This window comes from Ictalurus punctatus, chromosome 11 (genome assembly GCF_001660625.3).
Source record: "Ictalurus punctatus breed USDA103 chromosome 11, Coco_2.0, whole genome shotgun sequence".
Taxonomy (NCBI): domain Eukaryota; kingdom Metazoa; phylum Chordata; class Actinopteri; order Siluriformes; family Ictaluridae; genus Ictalurus; species Ictalurus punctatus.
This window is the reverse complement of record NC_030426.2, coordinates 10,935,328-10,960,758: the sequence shown is the minus strand read 5'-3', so window position 1 is coordinate 10,960,758 and position 25,431 is coordinate 10,935,328. Positions and strand designations below refer to the sequence as shown.

The window sequence follows — 25,431 nt, the reverse complement described above, 5'->3', positions numbered from 1 at the left end:
TCATGCGATGTTTCTCATGTGACACCTTGGTAAGGCAAACCCTTTTTATAGACCATCAATTTACTAACCCAGCTGATATTAATTTGCACAGATAGGACGTATAATTATTTACGGATTTCGGCTGGTTCCTTGCCTTGGAAAACTGCTTCATCTTAGCGTGTTCAATATTTTTTTCCTGTCGTTCCACTTTATTAGACACAACTTTATTTATGGATAGATGCGTCCAATACTTATTTCCCCCACTGTGTGTGTATGTATGTGTGTATATATACATGTGTGTGTTGTGTGTGTAATATATATATATATATATATATATATATATATATATATATATATATATATATATATATTACACACACACACACACACACACACACACACAGTGTAGGAGTTGGTTGTGGGCTGCAGAAGGTTGCAGCAGGTAGTGTTGGTGCGTCACAGTCGCAGGGTCTGAGTTTCAATCCCGAATTCTGGTTACTGACTGGGTAACGTTTACATGTGTGTACTCAATTTTCCTCCCTCCTCCCAAAAACAGGCCAGTAGGTGGATTGGCTACTCTAAATCGACCCTAGGTGTGCGAGTGTCTGATGCCCTGTAAAGGGTGTATTCTGCCTTGCATGCTGCGTTCTCCGAATAGGCTACAGATCCACCAGTATTTATTACAGACGATAATATCAATGTATCAGTTGTAAAATTGGGATCTTTTAGGAGTTTTAAGGGACTTCACTGTAAATACATCTATGTACAAACTATTTGTGACCCAAGGCAGATTCCAAGCTTGATGGGAAAATTGAAGTTCAGCAATGCAAAATATACCAGTGCAGCTGTTGGCTATGATTACGAGGATATTACAAAGCCAGCTGAGCATGATTAGTTTGAATACCATTCCAGTGCACATAAGACTGTTAATACAGCTTTTATTGGATGGCTACACTGAAAGGCTTTGCCTTTTGAGACTGTGGAAGACATTGCAGCATATAGGACAAATACATTTAAGTATAAAATATGCAACAATATAATATCTTTTGCATAGTATATGACAGGCAACTTAATTTGCACAATTAATAAATACATCATAGTGCACAGAAGTAGCTTGTTTGTTTTTTTTTATCACAAAATTAATACTAAAGGCCACATTCATTACAAACATTTATATCTATCTGTATAATGTAAAATGTTTCACTGTTTAATCATAAAATATCAGGCTACATCCTCACAATAATATAGTGCTATCTTCTATTTAAGAACTGGTACAACATGGAATAAAGCATCTATTTTGCTCACAATATAGCCTGTTAGTATTAGTTTATGTGTAAGACATATTAATAACACCATATGATGCATTTATTGCCTTCATTGCTGTGGGGAAAGAACTATGTCACTTTTGTGATTCATTTGCAGTTAAGGGCTTCCCCTTAAAAACATAGCACATGACAATAGTACAATGCAGTCTGTAAATAATTGGATGTTGATGATTGTTCTTCTCACTGGATTTAAAGGAAACCATGAAATTGAAGTTAAAGTACAGACATTCTGCTTTAATTAGTTCTTAAACTTTTTGCAGCCAGATATTCTTAACTGTAAAATCAATTCCCTGGACCCCCTAAGTACAGATTTATTTCATAGATATTATGTAAATGTGTACAATAATATTTATTAGGGGGCTGGGGGAATACAGATAGGCAGCTATTCCTATATAGTTTAACTAATAAATGCCATTAACCTCTGCCATTTAACCTCATTTTGTATGGAAATACAGAAACAAATCACACGTCCTATAACATTAGACTATATATGTGCCAGGTGCCATTTGTACTCATCTAGGTGTATTTAGGAGAAGCACCTGGAAATTTCTACTAAGGCAATAAACTATGAAAAAAAAATATATATATTATTGAATTGCAGACATGGAATTCTTCTTAAAGAATCACAGTGGTCTGTGAGAGGGGAAAATCTAATTGATCTAATACATCTGTTATAATAAGTAATTCACCAAAGTGAAATGAAAATGAAGTGAAATAAATTTTTAGTTTGCCTTGCATATGTTAAACATATCATAGAACCAGGGAACTGATCTGATCTCAGATTAATCTGAAAGTGAGGGCGAGAAGACTGGTGCCCAGCAGATCCCCCAGTGCAGTCAGGTAGGGGATGGAGTAATTATCAGGGTCCAGTCCATGTCGCCAGATCAGCCACACCAACACATCTGCCATGTACAACAGTATTATTACCTGCAGTGAGAGGGAATGAGACAAAGGAGATCTGTGTGCTACAAATATACAAGTTTTGTATATGGCTCAGATTTGAAGCTGGGTGTAAACCGGTCTTAGTAACAATAACAGTAATAATAACAATTACTCCTGGTAAAGGATACTATAATGTGTATAGTATGTACTACACATAGGCTACAAATCAAAAAGGGACACTACACTTTCCTCAGAATCATTTGCAACATTCAATTCTCCCTTCAGAGTTTGAAGATCTGACTGAAAGCCACGTTTGTTCCAAAAGGAAAATCTAATTATTGAAATATTATTAATATTTTTGATACATGCTGTTTTGAAATGCTAAATTAGCTATAAGCTAGTTCGCAACATTAGCCTTCAAGTGTAAACTAAAGAAGCAAACTTCAGACACTAATCATGGAGAAGTCAAATTTAAAATTTCATTGAACTGTTCTTTTAATCATGAAATGCAAATAACCATTGCAATTTTCATCAAAGTGTACCCTTAACTGAGTGTGTGTAAAAAAGTTTGTGTTTGCTCCAGTGGCCCCAGACCTGCAGTAGTGCAGCACAAAGGTAGCAGCAGACGAAAGCAGCCGTCGTGGCAGTGTGTCCACCCTGGAGCAGCTGGACTGTGTAAAGGAAGAGCAGGTGACCTGGAACCACCAGCAGCAAAAGAACTCTAGCAGATCTTGAGTTCACTGCTAAACACAGACCCAGAGACACACCTTTAATAATCCCCTTTCCTGACTTTGATTTGTGATTGATAACTTGAAAATAAGAAGATTATAGGTTTCCAAACCCTTGGCATTTGATTGGCCTCTGACCTGTGTTGCAGAAAGTCATGCCAGGATGAGGGCAGTGTGTTTTAATGTGTTGGGATGTGATTCCAGGAACACTGATGCAGTGCAGGTAGGTGGAGATTCGGCTAGCCTGAATGCCCACCAGGTTTCCACCTACACCTAAGCCAGCGGGAACAATAATTATCTAATGCCAGACAAACTCTAAATGAGGTAGTGGTTGAATAGAAAAGTAGCTGTACTGTTGTCTGACCTGACACTAGATCCTTCTGATTCCAAGACATATTTTGTTTTTACTGAACTGCAAAAAAAAAAAAAAAAAGTCATCTTAGCAAGTGAAAATATCTTGAATATAATCAAATTTATCTAGAATTTCTTATTATAAGATAAGAATAAGCCATATAAGTGATCATTAAACCTATTACTGGTCATTTTTACTTATTACAAGCTTGTAGTTTTCTTATTCTACTGGCAGTAGAACAAGACTATTTCAAGCTTGAAATGAGTACAAATGGCTTGAAATAGATTTAATAATCTTATATTTGGTTTATTATAATCTTATAAGGGGCACACAGTGGTCAGCACGTTCGCCTCACACTTCCAAGGTTGGGGGTTCGATTCCTGCCGCTGCCCTGTGTGTGTGTGTGGAGTTTGCATGTTCTGCTCCCCCAGTCCAAAGACATGCATGGTAGGCTGATTGGCATGACAAAGTGTCTGTAGTGTATGAATGGGTGTATGAATGTGTATGTGATTGTGCCCTCTGATGGATTGGCACCCTGTCCAGGGCGTACCCCGCCTTGTGCCGCATGCTCCCTGGGATAGGTCCAAGGTTCCCCGTGACACTGTAGGAGAAGCGGTATAGAAAATGGATGGATGGATGGATAGTCCTATAAGAAATACTAGAGAAATTTGAATATATTCAAGATATTTCCACTTGCTAAGATGTATTTTTTTGCAGTGTGTTCCATTATACCCGATCAAACTATTCTGCTAATTAACAAGCCCTCAGTTGGCATGAGAAATGAGAAATACTGTGTGTGATTGAGAAAGAGAGATGTACTGTAAAACAAAAGAAATGGAAAGTGAGAGCCAGAAAAAAAAGACAGAGGATCGAGCCAATGCAATGAGCCAGATCAGTGAGTAAAAGGAAGTGGTGTGAAAAAAGATGGTGAAAAATGGGAGAAGGAAGTGGGCACAGTGGAGTACAATTAAATTATATCTTAGCAAGTAAGAAATAGTTTGAATATAGGCAAATTCAACTAATATATCTCTTTATTAGACCATTTTTTGTTTGTTTGTTTTTTAAATACAGGATAATTGAGATTATTTCTAGCTATTTGTACTCATACAAAGCATAAATTGTCTTATTTCCATAGCAGATAATGATGCTATTTTTAAACATTTGTTGCAAAATTATCTGCCAATAGAAAAAAGAATTCTAAGATTGAAATCTCATATTGAGAAATATTAGATCATTTTTGTATCGTATATCTTCACTTGCTAGAAAAAAAAAAAAAAAAAAAGCAGTGTGGAGAGATGATAAAAAAAGAGAGACACAGACTCATGCATGCAGATATCATTATATTATATTAGCCATTATTATAGTATTATTTATATCACAAAAGCAGAGCAGATAAAGTAAAAAAAAAAAATGAAACATGGTTAGTTAGGAAATTACATGATTTAGTGAGAGGAAAGAGTGATAAAATATGATAAAATAAATTGAGTGTGGTCTAAAATGTCACTAAATGAGTGTTAGGGGCCTTAAGAAATATGTTAGTATTTGGTTGAGTGAATGAGTAGGAGAAGGTTGGAAAATGAACTGAAAGGAAAAAGAGATGACAGACCAATGAAAAATGGGGTGAAGTCCAGACTATGACAGTTAGATGACATGGACTTAAGTGGAATACAAAATATTATGGCAATATATTTAAAGTTGTTAGAGTGAGGGTAATTGCAAACTAGTAATAATGGAAGTAAAGAAGGATAGAATGTATGATAGTTTGCAGGGTTTAATGTTTAGGGTGCAGGGGAGAAATGGTAGTTATTGTTTCTGTAGCTGTAAAGACTGAGAAACAGAAATGAGGGAGAAAGTCATATAAATGATCGAGATAGAATCACTGAACCATCAACTGGTAATCACCATGATTTCCAACCTAACACAATAACAGAAGAGAAAACAACCTAATCATCCCGAACCTGTGAAAGTTTCCAGAATGTTCAGGATGCCTCTGTATACACAGTGTAAACTGTATTGAGCAAACAGATCATTGTTTACAGTTCATTTTTGGTTCATGGTAATGGTGGGCCTTTAGCAGTTTTGTGAAAATAGTGACAAATTCTGGGGTCCGGACTGAGGGTGGAAGTTCATTCCACTACTGAGGGACAGTGAACATTTGTCAGTTTGAGTTAAATAAAAAGAAAGATAAAGCATCACTTGGAGTCTGGTCTCATTGTTTTTCATAGTTGTCTTTATGTAGTATTGTAGATAATAGGTGTTAGCAATCATTGTATTTCCATTAACACTGACCAGGCTCTGCTTGGGCACTTTTCACTTGTTTTCCTATATAATGATGTTTACAAAGCAGTGCTAATGGGAAAAAACAGCCAGGGCTGGTGCACCTACCATTAATGATGGGTGTGAAGACAGCCATGCCTTCAAACCGAGGGTCACTTACAGTCTTATCCAGAATCAATCCTCCTGCACTGTGAACACAACAGAGAACCAGAAGTTTTATTGTTTTGTCAATTGTCTTGGTGACTGTCAGCAAGAAGTCTCTCATACTGACACTGTATACTTACTCATTCAGGCAATTCTCTAATCAGCCAATTGTGTGGCAGAAATCAATGCATAAAATCATGCAGATACGGGCCTGAAAGTTCATGTAATGTTCATGGTAAATCTTGAGGCAGATGGGCTACAACAGCAGAAGACCATGTCAAGTTCCACTTTTGTCAGCCAAGAATAGAAAGCTGAGGCTGCACAGGCTCACCAAAATTGGGTAGTTGAAGACTGGGAAAATGCAGCTTGGTCCGATGAATCTTGATTTCTGCTGATGATAGGATTAATTTGGCGACAACAACATGAATCCCTGGACCCAACCTGCCTTGTGTCAACAGTCCAGCCTGGTGGAGGTGGTGTAATGGTGTGGGGAATGTTTTCTTGGCAAACTTTGGGCCTGTTAATACCAATCACTCACTGCTTGTATGCAACAATCCATTTGAGAATTGTTGCTGACCATGTGCATCCCTTTATGGCCACAATTACCAGTGTTCTAATGGCTAATTCCAGCATGATAATGCACCATGTCACAAAGCAAACGTCGTCTCAAAAATGAACATGACAATGAGCTCAGTGTTCTTCAGTGGCTTTCCCATTCACCCGATCTGAATCCAAGAGAACATGTTTGGGATGTGGTAAAGCAGGAGATTCACAGCATGAAAGTGCACTTGAAAAATCTGCAGGAATTGCATGATGCAATCAAGTCAACATGGACCAGAATCTCAAAGGAATGTTTCAAACATCTTGTGGAAGCCATGCCACAAAAAATTTAAGCTGTTTTTAGAGCAAAGAGAAACCCAACCTAGGTATTATTATTATAGTGTTCCTAATAAAGTGCCCAGTGAGTATATATATACACATTTACATTAGTGAGTCTCCGTATACAAGTACGTAAATGTGCACAAATTCAGGAGCTCTGGTAGGATACACATTTTTCAAACTAGCCGGAAATTCATGAATGTCAAAATTCTTTGTAATTTTACTTGTAATTTGAATGATTTAAGAATAAATTCATTTGTATGCAGCTTGATAAATGAGCCCCTTTGTTGGGAAAATAGAGATTATTCTTCTTGAATTGTTACCTGCTGATTAGCATAGCAATGATAACAGGTTGCCAGCCTGACTTCAGAACCTCTCTGATGGGTGGACTGCGGCAAGCGATGATCACCCAGACAGGGATGAGCAAGAGGACCACAGTGCATATCAGGAGAAGTAAATACCACTTCTCTGAAACACAGGAACAGGAATAGGACATTGCCAGTTACATAGACATAGACATACAGTAGACAGTTAACATACATAGGAATACAGTGGGTTTTATCATCCTAAAGCTGTGTAACCCTGTCCTACTTCCCTGTAATGTAAACACAGTTGTGAAAGTTTCCAAAACCCCATAAAACTTCACTGTTAAACGGTGTATTGTAATAGAATGGATCATACAGGCTAACCTGCGATATTATGGTCACCCTCTGCTGTCCTCTAGTGGTAAATTAGCAGGAAAACTGCAACAGTTAGTAAAACACTTCTAGATTTATCATCTTGATCCCTTGAAGTCATACTCTGTTATTTAATTATTCACTGCTACTAATTATTCAGTAATTATAGCAAACTAACAGAAAAATATGTAGTAAGACAGCAAGGAAGGCACATCTGAGCATGTGGATGGTCCTGGGAGTTTATAATGGGTTCAGTCATTTTAAAGCATTTTAAAGCTTTAACCTTCTGAATATCTTAGGGAAGACAATTCACCAAAACCCAAGTGTGGCAAAATTGGATAATATCAATTCTGACACTACATACCCACACATTTTTAAAACATACACCAGTCAATGATGTCTATTTTTATAGGAAACTGTATGGGCATGGTTGGTTTTATTATGTAAATCAAGCTGAGATGCCCAGTTAAAGTCCTAAAACAAATTATGAGTCAAAGTCAGGATCCAAGCCTGCATTAATATTTATTAGTAAGACCACAAAACCACAACTAGCACCCATAGCTTTGTCAGAAACTATGAAACTATGAACACTTGCAGTTATGGAACATGGCTGGGCTACCAGATGAAACTGTAAACTGATTGAGGGATAACCTTTTTTTGTAAGCTAAATTAGTTTAAAGAGCCTGGTTTGCTTTTCAATGCTACAGACCTTTGCTAGCAATGCAACACATTTCTCCACACTGGCTGCCTGTTTGTGTGGCAGGTATGTCTATAACATTCTTAGATATCAGGACGTTGGTCATTTTGCTTTATGGATGACTCAGTGATGCTATGATGCATTGTAGATAAAACATGGAGAAATGCATATTCTTTTTGATCCAGCAGCCAAGTGATGCCCCTGGAGGACAACAGGTGAGTAAGCAGATACCTCTAAACTGGAAGAAGAAGCTGCCGAACCCTGCCAGCAGTGAGAGGGTGATGAGGTCACCAAGGCTAGCAGCTATGGGGGTTGCAACATTATCAGGGTTAATGCCCATCTTTCGAGATCCAATGATCACCCCCACCATCAGCAACCCTATACACAGAAAAATAACTGAATTGATCCATCCATCTTTTGTAAAGCTTATCGTTCACAGGATCACTGGGAGCCTGGAGCCTATCCCAGGGAACTCAGGGCACTAGGTAGGGGACACTCTGGGCGGGGTGCCAACCCATCACAGGGCACAATCGCACACACATTCATTCACACACTATGGACAATTCAGATATGCCAATCAGGCTACAGCACGTCTTTGGACTGGGGGAGGAAACCAGAGTAGCTGAAACCCCAAATGCACAGGGAGAACATGCAAACTCAGAGCAGAGGTGGAAATTGAACCACTAACCACTGAGCCACCATGCCCCTTTAACTGAATCAATGTTCTATATAAAGTATGACATACAAGGTTTTCACACGAGTCACTGCTAAGCTGACTGAGTAAAAACTCTGATCTCTGTACCCGTCTCTTATTCCAGCTACATGAAGGAAAACTGAACATTGTTTACACAGAGGAAATGAAACAAGATTAAAACAAGCTATGAGCTGACCCAGAGTGAGCGCAGAGATGAAGGCTGTGGTCACACTGCTAGCAGACAGCACAGCAGCCTGATGAAAGTCTACACTGCCCTTAATCAGGCCCCCCAAACCTATTGCAGACAGTGTGGCCAGAAAACCCACCACTGTGGCCTGCACCTGCCAGAGAGAGAGAGAGAGAGAGAGAGAGAGAGAGAGAGAGAGAGAGAATGGGGGGATATCAGTTACAGGCAGGGGCCGAAAATGAGCATGTGTTTGTATATGTGTATGCATGAGTGTTCAGAGAGAAAGACCTGGACTAAAGCTAGATTGGTGTACACCATCAATGTCCATTGCCTGGGACTCTCTAGCTGGCCAGTGTTGGCCTGGATGAAGAGGAAATAAAAATGAAACAGGAAATAGAAGTTCATTTATGTAATGTTTTCATATACCATCAAATATAAAATACTTATCATGCCCATCTGTGTTGAATTCCAGCTTGGGTTGTAAACTAACTTCAGAACATAACATTTCTCAAACGGAAATAATTCCATTGTTTTTAGCATAAAAGGCATAAAACAGCATTTATTTCTTTGTTTATTTATCAAAAAATATATATCTTAGGAAGTAAAATATCTTGAATATCTTTATGATTTAATTTATTATGACATCATAATAAATGTAATATTGTTTAAGCTTTTACACATGTTACAGATTTCAGACTTTGAATTTCCTTTGAAATTAGTACAAATGTCTAGAAATTGGTTTAATAATCATACATTAGGTTTATTGCAATCTTTTATTAGGAAATACTAGATAAATTGGACTATATTCAAGATATGTTTCACTTGCTAAGTTCACTTTGCATTGTATTTGTTTGTATGTTTATTAAACCAGTGATATTTTTCTGGTGCTATGTATGTGTCTGTACTCACTGCTGTGGATAGTCTGGATGCTAACATCATCTCCAGATTTCCCTTTAAGCCCACTAGTGCAGGAACCAAGATAAACACTTCAGAGATTTCTTGAAGCATTTCCCAGTGCTAAAACACACACAGACGTAAAAAGGAACAAACCGTTTTAATGTATAGTTAACTCGTGCACCTCTCTGCACCTGCACACACACACAAACACACACACACACACATATACTCGTACTGTATTCATGATCATTCCTGCAGCCAGACGATACAGCAGCAGTACATGAGCAGTGATACGTGTGGACCTCTCTGGAAGACAGCCACTGGCTGAACATGTCAGCTTACAGGGGAACCCTCGCAGCTTCTGTCCTATAAATGTCAAGTCCAGCTCCAGGTGCACAAAAACCATTATAAATTCCGAGACGCAGCTTCTCCCGAGGCTGACACAGAGTATATATTGCATAATACCGAGTCCTTCAATTCAATCCAAGCTTTAGGAGATAAAATTCTAGACGAATGAAACATGGAGCGCTGTGGTGTCATAACAGGAGAAACACTGTCTTTTGCTGGTGGCATATTTTCAATGATCAGCAAGATCACTGAGGACCTCAAAGCAAATATATTTTCAAAAGAATGCAATCCACAAGCTGAAGATGAGATGAGATCCACTTGTTGATGCCTTGTCCTTTACTCTTTTTTATTTTATTTATTACTGTCCTGGTGCTCAGCCATTTTCCATCACTCCCTGTTCCAATGTCATTGTATTTGAAGGGCAGATTTGGTCTTGATCTGGAGGGGTCATCTCTACGCATACAAATACACAGGTCTAAACTTAAAAATAAAGCTCTCTCTCTCTCTCTCTCTCACACACGCACACACACACACACTCACTCTCTCTCTCTCTTTCTCACACTTCACTCCTTAGCAGCCCCGCTACAGACGGACTCCTGTGGAAGCCACTGCGTTGTCCAAGTCTAAAGAGCATTCTGGTGCGCTGAGAAAGAGAGACCCAGAAGGCAAACAGCTTCTTCTCTGACGATTGTGTTCTCTGTTGCTCGGCAGTCACATTCTGCAGCAGCAGGTCCCCCCTCATCATCTCTCACACACAGACACCAGGTGCAGGGAGCTCACAATCCTGCAGATTTTAAATCAGGCTCCTCCTCAAGCACAGTGTAGTCATCTAAGGTCCTTGTCTCTACAGAGTGGGTATCCTCTGATCAGTGCTGTCTGATCTGTGGGATAGTCATGACCCCTAAAGTGACGCAGGTACAAGAGTGCTGGATGGTTTGGTCCTCCAGAGGCAAGTGACTCTCTCCCCCTCTCCGTCTCCGTCTCCGTCTCTCTCTCTCTCTCTCTCTCTCTCTCTCTCTCTCTTCTCTATGTCAGGAGTGAATGGGAGAGAAACAGGCTAATTCCAGCCTGATATAACACTTTCTTCTTTCTCATTTTTTCCCTGCTCAGTCTATTAAGAGCCTCTGCCCCTCCTCTCTTTTAAATGAATTTAATTGTCTTCTTGTCCTTCCTTCTTCTCTTCTTTCCACTGAATACATGTGTAAAATTAAATGCACATACAAATTTATGATTATCTCAATTCTCATTTCGTATCCTGTGCCCTTTAATCAGTACTTCCCCTGGCCACATTTAATAGACTTCATTTTGTGCAAATGGTTGTCCTCTGTCTCTTAAAATCAGCGGACAACCAGAGGACAGCCTGTGAGTCAGCAAATATGTGACTGAGTCATGAGGTATGAGGTATTTTGGCCAATAACTCCCCCTCTGCAGACATGACAATGCTGAGATAAGGGATCGTCTAAACAGTTTCTTTTCATTGTAGAGAAATCATGTATCTCCAAAATTCAAACTAAATGCAGTTGCAGTTAATCTGTCTTAAGTGCTTCTATTATAATCAGGATGTTATATGTATTAAGACACCTATTACAACATTGATGTACCTGGGTAAGCCATTCTTTCCCCCATCCCTACTCCAGTATACACAGTACTCTAAGTAGCTATTTGTTTTTCTTATATCTCAGATATTTTAGTCTTGTACACATGAATACATTCAGACTAGTGACACTTTTCGTTTGTGTGTCTGTAAATATTTGATTCATTTGCACCAGATCTGTTTTTATTATTATTATTATTATTATTATTATTATTATTATCAAATATTGGTTAATAATGTCTTGAAAAATAATCACATTCTTTAGAAACCCTCAAAATATCTGTTTCTAAGATTTATCCATAATTCTGAGGCATAGAGTCAACACAAATGATAAAAAGTGTAACTACCAAGTGTTATGATGTCAGCTTGAGAACTAGCTCTCATATGTTCCTGTCTACAGTAATGGATGGGATGAGCAAACTCTACTTTCTGAGGAAGCTCAGGTCCTTTAACTTTTGCAGCAAGATGTTAGAGATCTTCTACCAGTCTGTGGTAGCCAGTGAAGTCTTCTTTGCAGCAGTATGCTGGGGTGGTGAACTGACCAAGAAGGCTGGCTCGGTCTTGGGCTTCTCTCTGGACGGTTTTGAGATGGTTGTGGAAAAGAGGACACTCAATAAACTCACAGCCACTCTGGACAATAAACAGCATCCCCTCCATGACCTACTGGTTAAACAGCAGAGCTCGTTTAGTAGAAGACTCACTCAGCTCCGCTTTACAAAGTAGTGGTACAGGAAGTCATTTGTACCAACAGCAATCACACTGTAAAACAGCTCAGCACTGTGCTGGGACACTATTTTGAACTGAGCCAGACTTAGAATAAGCTCAATTGACAATAGTTGAACTTTACCACCATCCACAATTCATATCCATAAGCACTGCCACTTTACTTCTATTCATTTGCCTTTTTATATTCACACTATACAATATTGTTTATCCCTATACAGTTTATCGCTGTTCACATCGTTTACACTGTTGACAGTGTTTACACTGTACTGCCACTTTAATTCCACAACAGTCTGCTGCTTATATTTACAATGATTACACCCCACTGCACTACCACACTGCACTGTATTTTTATTTATATATATTTATATTCTTATTTTGTTTTATTTATAATGTTAAATTACATTTCGTATTCTAACTCTCTGTGTTGCTGTAATAGGTGAAATTCCCTCTGAGAATAATAAAGTGATCTATCTATCTATCTATCTATCTATCTATCTATCTATCTATCTTTCTGGCAATATTAGGAATAATGTGGGGAAAACTGGCACACAAAAAAAAAGATTTGGAGTTTAGAGTTTAGTTATAACATAAAACATGCAGATCAACCATTCTAGAGATAGCTGGTTAGCAAGCTAGTTAAGTTGATCAGATAATGTTAGCAAACTTCTAGCATCATGTATTCAAGCTACTCTATAAATGTAACTAAAAATACATCAGTAGAAAATTAATTCATAAAACAGTTAACACCGTTCTATTTAAATTAAAGATTAAATTAGCTTGCTAGTTCAAGCAAAGTTTGTTTTAGATTCCTACAGTTTGGAAATGACTGTTATAGCATGTTTTACATGGCTGGGGGAAAATATTTCAATAATTCCCAATATTTCACTGTTTACTAAAAATGAACTAATTTCAACACCACATTTCAGCACCAATGCCTATAAGCCAACCCTGCAGAAAAAATCAGCTGCCAAAACACAGACCAAGTTGGTCAAACTGATAACCCATCTTTACTAGCTGGTAAGTTATTTTCCAGCATCCTCATTGTTTGACTAAATTGATCAACAAATGTTTACGATTTCCTAATTGGCTTAATGTTGTGTTATTTTCATAAAAATAGAATTTGGTAGTAGTTACCAGCTAAACAGAATTATGTACTAATCTTGTTAGCCTGTGTTTTGGTATCTGGTCAGACCAGCTATATGAGCAGAGCATGATTGTGTCTTATCAGTTATATGCTGCAGTTTTTTAAACAAAGACCAATTGTGATGAATGGAATTAATGTTAATGATATACTTGAACAGATCAGAGATGGACAACTGGCCTACATTTTGTAATCTAAACAAACAAAACAGCAGACTGGGCCACATGTCAGGGTGATCATGACATCTAGTGCTGCAGAACATTGACATATCTAAACTAAGCATTGTTTTCAGATTTTTCCACAAATATGCATTTCATTGAATGTTATAACAGTTTATCAAAAATTTAACATGTATGAATAAGCACATATACAATGTCAGCACTAACCTGTATTTCATCCAGCACCATTCCAGCAGTGACTGTTCCTAATCCAGCAAGCAAGAAAGGAACCAGCACCTGCTGGAAAATGACTGAAGAAGACTCTGCAGTCATTAGACCCATCTTCACATCAGCATATTTTTCATATCCACTATGCCAACAGCCTTAAAGCCTTCAAACCAGCTGTGTCCTTAGTTCAGGTTGTTGAAGTATTCAGGTAGATGGATGCCATTATTCCATGATTCTTCTAAAGTTTAGAACCATGCACAGAGCTTGATCATATAGCTTACAGAATTGCTCCGCTTTTCTTTAGCTTCCACTAATATCTTATTCAGTAATGTCAGAATCCTATAATCCATTCATGAAGTTTGGGCAATAATAGTGCCCTGAGTGTTCTGCCCATGTGAATTGGACAGCAGCCCCGTGATGCACTGGGAAAAACCTTGCACATGTCCTGTCCATTTCCACACCCACTCGTCAGTAATCTTTTTAGCATGATTTATATACGAGTGCTTACGGACATCAACATAAACAATTATTAACAAGATAACACCAAGAATTACAGGCACTCTTCAAGAGAAAATAACATTTAGTGCAATACTTTTACAAATAAAAAAATACAGAACATTAATGTATTTCCCCTACTCAATTCAATTTTCAATTCAATTTTATTTGTATAGTGCTTTTAACAATGGACATTGTTTCAAAGCAGCTTTACAGAACTATATAAACACAGGATACAGATTTTAAGTTTGTGAATTTATCCCTATTGAGCAAGCCAGTGGTGACAGTGGCAAGGAAAAAGTCCCTAAGATGATGTGAGGAAGAAATCTTGAGAGGAACCAGACTCAGAAGGGAACCCGTCCTCATCTGGGTAACAACGGAACAAAACCATTTCCATGGTACTTCAAGTGGTACCATCCTTAGAAATCTCCAGGCTGCACTGCTTGGGGTCATCCTCAGTGGCAGAATGTAGCCTCCAGGTGATGAGAGCGCCATCCAGAGGTAGGGCAACAAGATGGATCAGGCAGGTCCGGAGAGCAGAAAGGGTCAGGACCACTGACATCTCCATAATATCATGTGTGGCTCGACAGAAGCCTAAAGCAATTCCTTATGTGCAAGTTCAAAACAACACTGCATTAGTTCTTTAACCAATTAGAGAAGGAATCTATGCTTCCTCTACTTCCTCTAATAAAATCATTATTTATTAACTTTATTCCAATATTAAACAGTGTCATTTTCTCTTAAAGACATTGTGTCAAAATTATTGGCACCCCTAAAATCATTTTATTGAAGACCAAATAAAATCTAGGACTGTTAAAACTAGACTCTGCACATACTGCTCCATTGCACATTCAGGAAGAAGATGAAAAATTGAAAAGGTACAACGTTTCAGAATTGCATATTTAATTGTCAGGATCCTCAAGTTTCAGAAATACAGTATGACACCACTTAAACAAGTTTTTAACAAGATCTTTGGCTTTTTGTTTTGTTGCATGAAAGAAGCCTTCCTAAGAGCCATACATTCTCTCTAAGTAAGGGTTCACCAATTTAATTATAGGGTATGCTCATTATTACAAACATAAAAACATTTTGCAGAAAAATATGTTAGTTATGAGGATTCATTACTTAAAAACTCAACCTTTTTTTTTTTTTTTTTCTCTCTTTCTTGCACTCCCTATACTTAATATTGGCTAAAGCCATCCCTTATGAGTAAGCTCAAAACACTGCATTTGTTATTTATTTTTTATATAAATTTTTGCATTTTGCTTAAGACCAAAAATGTTGACGTTGACTGTTTGAGTGAGGTTTTATTAATATTGCTTTCATTTTAGATGCCATTTTTTCTCTTGTAGTACATTTACATTTAATCATTTGGCAGTCTCACGAGTGAGGTAGAATCCAATCCAAGGAAATACCTGTTCAAGTAGATGATCCAGTGAAAATGGCTGATTGTACGAGTGATACCAATGATCTTAAAAATAACCATATGAACATTCAAGTGAGAAAATATTAGATTCAATTTATTTCTGTTTGGCCTATGACTGAAAAACATCAATGCATTTACAAATGGCAATGGTAATTATAAATTATAAAATCTACTGAATATGAATATCAATTCTTGCAATACAAACATGTGAATGCCCTTCTTTTCCAGTGTTTTCACTGTTCTCTTAAGAATACCTTTTAAAACATTAAATCATGTCTCAATTAGTATTACAATGAGCGAAAAATAAAGGGAAAATATAAAAGGCTTATTCAAAACAAAAAGGTGTAATTCTTTAAATAGCTATGTATTTCATCTTAAGTCTCATCATAAACACTGTTTAGTTTAAAACAAATATTACTGACAAAAATTTATTAGAATTTTACTAAGTTCACTGTTACAATTTACTGATGTTTCATCTAGACAAATCAGTACTCAATTGTCACAGCTTTCGTCTTCAAATATTCATTGAGAGCCTCTTGACCTGTTGGGAAAGAAAAAACAGAAACACAGAGAAACTGTAATTTTGTACCGTTAGAAGGACATACTTATTCATTATCACAAATACATGAGCACACACACGCGTGCACACACACATACATGTCTATCTTACCCAGATCTTTGCCGAAACCAGACTGCTTGAAACCACCGAAGGGAGCTGCCACATCGGTCTTGTTGTAGGTGTTGACAAACACGGTTCCAGCTTGAAGCTTCTCACTTACATACAGAGCCTTACTGATGTCCCGCGTGAACACTCCTGATGCCAAGCCATAGTCTGTAGCATTGGCTCTCTGGAGCACCCCATCTATATCACTGTGAGAGAGAGAGAGAGAGAGAGAGAGAGAGAGAGAGAGAGAGAGAGAGAGAGAGAGAGAGAGAGAGAGAGAGAGAGAGAGAGAGAGAGAGAGAGAGAGAGAGAGAGAGAGAGAGAGAGAGAGAGAGAGAGAGAGAGAGAGAGAGAGAGAGAGAGAGAGAGAGAGAGAGAGAGAGAGAGAGAGAGAGAGAGAGAGAGAGAGAGAGTGTGAGTGTGAGTGTGAGTGATTTAGTAGAGATCAAGTCAGCAGCAGTGTAAAGATGGAAGTTTATGAATAGTACTTACCCATCCTGAAATTTGGAGATGATCATGACAGGGCCGAACGACTCCTCAACAGCGATGTACATGTGGTCCTTCACATCAGTGAATATGGTGGGCTCAAAGAAAAAACCTGAGGGAAGAGGAATGTCAAAAGATTTCTTTACCCTTTAACTGCCAAACAAGCAGTAGTTTTCAAAGTCAATCTAAAGACCACTGTGAGCTGATCTCTTCTGTGTGACCTGAAGACCTCGGCTGGACTTGGACATAAATTGACATAAGAATATATGTATAAAATGGATTTCTCCAATGTACAAGAAACAAATCTCCGTACATCACTTATGTCACTCTTCTATTCAGGCTGTTTGGGCCGCCAGCTATGTTTCAATGACTAATGAAACACGCTGCTGTATATATGCTATTTAGATGAAAGTAAAGCTTGGTAGAGGTATACACAGCATGTTAGAGAAGTCATGTAGTCCTTGAGACAAGGCGCTCTCACACAGAAAAGATGGACGTACAGGATTTGGGCTTCAATTTTGAAGATGATATGATTGTGGACTGCCTGTGACCCAAGACCAAAAAAGGAGGTGAAAGAGGTCCAGGGGCTGACAGGATATTATATTATCTGTGTTTATCACAGTCCAGAAATCAGCAAATATATTTTCAATATTTTTTTAAAATACGGTCTTAAATAAATAAATAAAAAAAAAAGTTACTGACTTTTTCCAACGTGCCAATACCATGAGCCCACATAAAAACGTGTTCTTTTCATATCCTGGGTCTGCTGTGTTCCACCATACTACTGACACTATTACATTGAAAATGCAGTACACATTAATATAAGTTAAACAAAGACTCCCCCTATCTTGTTATGACTCTGCTACTTTTGGGGTAAATGGAAAATTCTCATATGTTTTTGACTTGGTTGTGATCAGTATAATTCTGAATCACACAGTCACAGAGACACTGTCTTCACCTGGCCGGTTGACTTGTTTCCCCCCACACACAAGTGTAGCTCCTTCTTTGACTCCTCTCTCACAGTACTCCACCAGTTTGTCCAAGTGAGCTTTGTGGTTCTGGGGGCCGTGATCAGTGGAGCGGTCCAGAGGGTCACCAACCTTAATCTTCTTCACCTCTTCAACCTACAAACATACAGAACTCTGCTGCAGTCAGAACCATCACAAGCTTCCACCGATATGAAACATGCACCACTGACCTTATAAGACAGTGAGAAGTCTCAACTTCTGCACTGCTCCAAATTTACACTGTTTTAGCTAATGAAAGCAAAGCCCTAAAGGAAATCTGATAGCTTTAGGGGAAATTTGATAGGTGATTTCAAGCATGAATAAAACATGTATAACACACTTCAAAATGTATATATATGGCAATATAGTATGCCTGGCAGCCTGGGCAACTCATCAGAGTTGAATTCTGTTCAACATCCAAAAACATAAATATTTTATATATAAAATATTCTGCGACATATGCCTAATCAGTTACAGCTTTTAATGGTCTTAACAACAAATAACTGGTTAGAAAATGTGCAAGAATTAAACAAATAGATAAAGTAACTTAGTATGGGATAGTTTTTTCCTTTGATTTCTTTAAATGTTTAAGTTTTTAGGGAAAACTTGCAGACAGCTTTTTATTTATTTATTGTATTTTTACTTGGCCCATTATTATTTTTTTGCCCAACACACACACACACACACACACACACACACACACACATATATATATATACACATATACATATATATACACACATATATATACACACATATATACATATACACACACACACACACACACACACACACACACACACACACAATTAAAGTAGCATTTTTTTTTGGTTGCCATTTTTCCAATTGTGCCAATAATTCTGGAGCTGATGGTACAATATCAGTTGTCTAATACATGTTAAATGTTAGGAAAAATGTTCACTTCTATCTTACCACTCTTTGGACAAATGTATCATGCAGGGATTCTTCTATAAACAGTCTGCCTGCAGCAATGCAGTTCTCCCCCTTGTTGAAGAACACTGAACTCATCCCCTGTACAGTCCAAGAGACAGTGTTAAAACTTTTGTTCTTAAAGTGCATTCTGAACAGGACTTCACCACATAATATAATTCATTATAACCACTTTTATAACACGGAAATATTTATTTCATAGGTGCAGTGCGCAGAGAGGCACTGACTGACCATTCTGACTGCTTTGTCCAGGTCACAGTCACTGAAAATGATCAGAGGGGATTTACCCCCCAGCTCCAGAGAGACCTTCTTCACGTTACTGATCGCACAGCTGCAACACACACACACACACACACACACACACACACACACACACACACACACACACACACACACACACACACACACACACACACACACACACACACACACACACACACACAGCAACTATGAACTCAAACTATGAATTGTGAAATGTGCTGTCTATAGCTGAGGGTCAGAGTTCACTGACCTCTTCATGATCTGTTTGCCGATCTCAGTGGAACCGGTGAAGCCCAGTTTTCGCACGTCAGGGTGGTCTGACAAACGCTGACCAACCAGAGCGCCTGAAACATGCATGCACATGTCAAGAGGGATAAAATACTTTGCATTTAGCAATTTTAGAAAGACATTAAGTCATACAATCTACAATAAAATAGGGGCACCCAATCCTGTCTCAGGATTGTCTCTAGCATAGAATCCTAATCTTATGAAGATTTGGTAAAATCTGGTATATAATCTTAACAACTTCTGAAAAGACTGGGCATCATGTAAAATTTTTTTAATTGAGTGAAAAATTGTGAAACTACTGCTAACAACTAAGGGTTATAAATGACCAAACTTAGAGTTAACTTAAAGTTACCAAACTAAGCACACTGTGCTTATGAAAAACATGAGCACTGCTCAGTGATAGCAAAAACAAACATGACTTGCAAAAAAGAAATAATTAAATCATGTGGGTGAGGTGAGGTGTTGCACAGATGTGCACAGTACAGGCACTCAGATTCCTGCCTCCTCAGTTAATATGTCATCCATTGAGGAGTGCTTGTCCACTGATATGATATGATATATGATATATATATGTGCATCTGGAAAGTATTCACAGCACTTCACTTTTTGCACATTTTGTTATGTTACAGCCTTATTCTAAAATGGATTAAATTCAATATTTTCCTCAAACAATACCCCATAATGACAGCATGAAAGAAATTTGTTTGAAATCTTTGCAAATTTATTAAAAATAAATAACAAAAAAAGCACATTTACATAGGTATTCACAGCCTTTACTCAATACTTTGTTGAAGCACCTTTGGCACCAATTACAGCCTCAAGTTTTTTTGAGTATGATGCCACAAGCTTGGCACACCTATTTTTGGGCAAATTTGACCTCTCAAGCTCCATCAGGTTGGATGGGGAGCGTCGGTGCACAGCCATTTTCAGATCTCTCCAGAGATGTTCAATCGGGTTTAAGTCTGGGCTCTGGCTGGGCCACTCAAGCACATTCACAGAGTTGTCCTGTAGACACTCCTTTGATATCTTGGCGGTGTTCTTAGGGTCATTGTCCTGTTGGAAGATGAACCTTCGCCCCAGTCTGAGGTCCAGAGCGCTCTGGAGCAGGTTTTCATCAAGGATGTCTCTGTACATTGCTGCGTTCATCTTTCCCTCGATCCTGACTAGTCTCCCAGTTCGTGCCGCTGAAAAACATCCCAACAGCATGATGCTGCCACCACCATGCTTCACTGTAGGGATGGTATTGGCCAGGTCATGAGTGGTGCCTGGTTTCCTCCAGACATGATGCTTGCCATTCAGGCCAAAGACTTCAATCTTTGTTTCATCATGGTCTGAGAGTCCTTCAGGTGCCTTTTAGCAAACTCCAGGCGGGCTGTCATGTGCCTATTAATGAGGAGTGGCTTCCGTCTGGCCACTCTACCATACAAGCCTGATTGGTGGAGTGCTGCAGATATGGTTGTTCTTCTGGAACCTTCTCCTCTCTCCACAGAGACACGCTGGAGCTCTGTCAGAGTGACCATCGGGTTTTTGGTCACCTCCCTGACTAAGGCCTTTCTCCCCCGATCGCTCAGTTTGGCCGTGCAGCCAGCTCTAGGAAGAGTCCTGCTGTTTCCAATCTTCTTCCATTTACGGATGATGGAGGCCACTGTGCTCATTGGGACCTTCAATGCTGCAGAAATGTTTCTGTACCCTTCCCCAGATCTCTGCCTCGATAAAATCCTGTCTCGGAGGTCTCTAGACAATTCCTTGGACTTCATGGCTTGGTTTGTGCTCTGACATGCATTGTTAACAGTGGGACCTTATATAGACAGGTGTGTGCCTTTACAAATCATGTCCAATCAACTGAATGTACCACAGAGGACTCCAATAAAGTTGTAGAAACATCTCAAGGATGATCAGAGGAAACAGGATGCACCTGAGCTCAATTTTGAGTGTCATGGCAAAGGCTGTGAATACTTATGTACATGTGCTTTTTTTGTTTTTTATTTTTAATAAATTTGCCAAGACTTTCGAGGAGAATAATGAATTTAATCCATTTTGGAATAAGGCTGTAACATAACAAAATGTGGAAAAAGTGAAGCGCTGTGAATACTTTCCAGATGCACAGTAACACACACACACAGACACACAGACACACACACACATACACATACACACATACACATACACACATACACATACATACACACATACACATACACATACATACACACATACACACACACATACACATACACACATACACATACACACATACACATACACATACACACATACACATACACACATACACACACACACAATATATATATATATATATATATATATATATATATATAAAATCTCATAGACCAGCATTAATCTCCAGGTACTGCCCACAGTCTGGTCAAATAAAATCAAACATGCCTGATATACTGATAAACTCACTCCAACTGGCCTGAAATTAGGTCTGCAGGAAAGAGTTTGTGTCAGTTGATATAATTATGAATAGTGGATATAATCAGGATAAAAGTTGTATTATGTAACAGCTTATGACTTAAGATGCTTATAAAATCCTTTAGCTCAACCAGTGTGTTTGCCCAAGGCTGTAAATTCCCAAGGGCAGAAGCAGCATTGAGGTTGGTTTAGTTTTTTTATGAGCCAATGATGAGGCGTGCCTTTTTGAAATCTGAACGCCATAAAAAAACATTTCAATAGTTTCAGTTTTGAATAGTTTCATTTATAGGGTGTCAATTTATTTGACCTGGGCTGTGTTTCCTTACATGAGCATATCAAATGAATAATGTAAATTCACTCCCTGACTAGGACAACCGTAAAGCATACCTGATCCAGGCAGGATGTTGATGACTCCTTTAGGGAAGCCTGCCCTTGCGGTCAATTCTGCAAACTTCACAGCAGTCAATGGGGTCACCTAGTGTTTAACACACACACACACACACACACACACACACACACACACACACACACACACACACACACACACACACACACACACACACACACACACACACACACACACACACAGTAAGCAAGACCCAGCTTTAACCAGTCTTGTTATACGTCAGCTGTTATGAACAATTAAAAAACTGACTTCAAAGAGTTTTGATTCAACAGGCCACGATCTCCTCACCTGTGCAGGTTTTAGCACCACAGTGTTTCCAGCTGCCAGACACGCTGCAGTTTTCCAGGCCAGCATCATCAGAGGATAGTTCCATGGAATTACAATGCCACACACACTAAACACACACAGATACAGATACAGACACACATACACACATACTATTTAGCTATCGAATTGCTAAAGCACTTCCTAAATGGGTTCCCATAATGTTTTATATTCAGTGCAGCAAAATTAGCACATATGTGGAATAGTGAGTTAGAGGCTTTACCCAATTGGCTCTTTCTTAGTAAAGGTGAGGTTGCGATTGGGTCGAGCTTGATTGATTGGAATAGTCGAGCCCTACAGAGGAATAAGCAAGACGTTTACACACATTAACGTGTTATACAGAGCTGTCAAATTTGCGAACAAGAAAATCACAGCAGGTACAGAGAGAAACAAGAACTGTAACAAAGTCAAAGTCACCAAGCCGTTGGCACACAGGACAACTCTATGCTCACAGCATAAATGATAAGATACTGTATGTAAACAGCTGACTGTTTAAGTAGGAAATGAAACACAATAGGTAGTGCTGTTGTAGGATAGTAATCAACAATGTGGTGGTGTTGAAGCAGAGCTTTTATACCGTAGTTATAGTCGTTTTCCCATAACAACACTTCCTGAAGTGATCCCCCTACCCCTTAAACCACAGCAACTTACCAATTATTACCATTTTTTTTATTCATTAAAGAATGACATTGCACTTTTTATTAGTTTACATTTAATGCTGTGGAACATCTGCAAAACAAGTTCGTTTCTGTTATCACTCAGGTTAGAACAGCCATATATAACTGCTTCTTCAGTTTCTCTTACAATTAATGAAACAGAAAAAGAAAATGCAGATTGTCAGGTTATTGAAAAACCACAGAACTTATTACCCCCCCCCCCCCCCCCCCCCTTAATAGCACTTGATCTTTACATGTTAAATAAAAGGTATTCTTACAGAAAGCATTATAATTGATGATTAAGCATTTCATTTGTTATTCTGATTATTGTTAGTCTTACATTATATGAAACGTCCACCATAACGTCCACCCTGTGAACGACTGAGTTACTATAGGAACAATAACGTATTAGAACAAGCACATTAATATAAAACTGATTTCGATTACAGCCAGTACTAATGGCAGAGCTGCTGTTTTAACAAAATAACACATTTTTAGATATTAAACACTGACATAACAATACACTCTCTGCTTATATGCAATTATGGAGATAAACAGAGTCTTTTCTGAAATGTCTTACAGGAGTGGTTCAGTGATTAAGTTTCTGAGCAAATTATCAGAAAGCAACATACTTAACTGTCTACTGCTCAGCTGTGTGATTGTATCCGGTCTCATATGTAAGCTGCTGCCAAATGAAGAAATATTTATTTTCTGCATACGCATTTACATTTACGAATTTTGGCAGACGCCCTTATCCAGAGCGACTTACATTTATCCTGTTTACAACTGAGCAGTTGAAGGTTAAAAAGTCTTAGAGTGCTTGCTCAAAGGCCCAGCAGTGACAGCTTAGGAGTGCTGGAATTTGAAATCACAACCTTCCGATAAGTAATCCAGTGTCTTAACCACTGACTTTTTGTTTAGTCAAGAAGATTTAAATGGTTACGCTCTTACACACACATGTACACACACACACACACACACACACCTGGATCTTGTCACACCAGCCGGCAAAGTATCTGAACGTCTGAATGGACATTCCAACGTGGGTTTTGAGGGCCAGTGTGTAAACAGCTCCTGAGTCAATGGCTTCGATTGTGGCCAACTCCTCCTGATGCTGTTCCATCAGATCTGCCAATCTGGAGTAAAATATAACACACACACACAATTAAAACCTGATCCTCTCTTTCAGTATTTGCTCACATTAACTAACATCGCTTGCAGTTAACACTGAGATTGAGATGCATTTGTGAATTTTTAGATCTAGAGAGAAAGCCTCATTTAAATTGTGTATTCTCTCACTTGTAGATGAGTCTGCCCCTGTCTCTTGGATTCATTTTTCCCCACTCGCCATTCTCAAATGCCTCTTTAGCGGCTGCCACAGCTTTCTCCACATCTGAGATCTGAGCTAGAGATACATCGCAGATCGGCTACAGAGAATAAAGCAGGAGAGAGACAGAATAAGAGAGAGAGAGACAGACAGACAGACAGACAGACAGACAGAGAATAAGAGAGAGAGAAACCGAGAATAAGAGAGAGAGAGAGAAGCAGAGAATAAGAGAGAGAGAGAGAGAGAGAGAGAGAGAGAGAGAGCGAGCAGTTATTAAATATGTGCTTTGACAATGTGTCGGAAGAAGGAGTCGATAGTGAAGATTGAAAAATTCTAATAAGAACCAGATTTAAGAGAAATAAAGGATGTGCTAAATGGGAGTACAGGGGATTGAGATGTTTCATATCCATCCACATCATATCAATTTAAAAAGACCTAAACGGCGGCTGAAAGGCCACTTATTACAAAAAAGTAAGACTTGAATAATCACAATAGAGCTTTTATGAAGAAGTCCTATTCACAGGTAATAGAGCTGTGCACAAACTACATAGCAGCTCGCTCATCTCTTCTGCTATGGACCTTTAATAACCCACAGAACATCTTCACACTACCTCTGCAGTTGTAGGATTAATGGTCTTATAGGTTTTCCCTCCTTCAGCCTCCACAAACTCTCCATTTATAAAGAGTTGGTGGGGCATTCGGATAGTCATGTTGTTGATATTCATCTCCACCTGCAACATAATAGTTGTAATAGAAATGTTTAGAGTGTCGCTTTCATGGAAATTTTGCAT

At 38.5% G+C, this 25,431-nt stretch overlaps 2 protein-coding genes across 3 annotated transcripts in view; both read right to left on the bottom strand.

Moving 5' to 3' along the window:
• Positions 1–906: 906 nt before the first annotated feature.
• Positions 907–14,324, bottom strand: LOC108271995 (solute carrier family 41 member 1). The gene is made up of 10 exons (XM_053683729.1): positions 13,914–14,324; positions 9,731–9,838; positions 9,110–9,181; positions 8,831–8,975; positions 8,172–8,318; positions 6,890–7,034; positions 5,652–5,731; positions 3,053–3,187; positions 2,781–2,929; positions 907–2,231 (listed from the first exon to the last, which is right to left on the bottom strand). Exons 1-10 carry the CDS (start codon positions 14,025–14,027, stop codon positions 2,082–2,084), a joined length of 1,245 nt encoding a protein of 414 aa, XP_053539704.1. The 5' UTR covers positions 14,028–14,324; the 3' UTR covers positions 907–2,081.
• Positions 14,325–15,907: 1,583 nt separating this feature from the next.
• Positions 15,908–25,431, bottom strand: part of aldh1l1 (aldehyde dehydrogenase 1 family, member L1) — a 19,055-nt gene continuing 9,531 nt past the window's right edge. Inside the window, exons 11-23 of one of the 2 annotated variants that reach the window (XM_047158578.2) lie at positions 25,252–25,371; positions 24,613–24,740; positions 24,299–24,449; positions 22,881–22,951; positions 22,622–22,727; positions 22,315–22,402; positions 19,454–19,547; positions 19,174–19,273; positions 18,925–19,023; positions 17,943–18,108; positions 16,991–17,096; positions 16,505–16,704; positions 15,908–16,375 (exon numbers count right to left, since the gene is read on the bottom strand). In XM_047158578.2, the coding sequence (XP_047014534.2) occupies positions 16,320–16,375; positions 16,505–16,704; positions 16,991–17,096; positions 17,943–18,108; positions 18,925–19,023; positions 19,174–19,273; positions 19,454–19,547; positions 22,315–22,402; positions 22,622–22,727; positions 22,881–22,951; positions 24,299–24,449; positions 24,613–24,740; positions 25,252–25,371 (1,485 nt within the window). In that variant the 3' untranslated portion in view covers positions 15,908–16,319. Of the gene's footprint in view, positions 16,376–16,504; positions 16,705–16,990; positions 17,097–17,940; positions 18,109–18,924; positions 19,024–19,173; positions 19,274–19,453; positions 19,548–22,314; positions 22,403–22,621; positions 22,728–22,880; positions 22,952–24,298; positions 24,450–24,612; positions 24,741–25,251; positions 25,372–25,431 lie in introns of those variants that run through there. The other variant, XR_008397216.1, reaches the window with a different exon arrangement.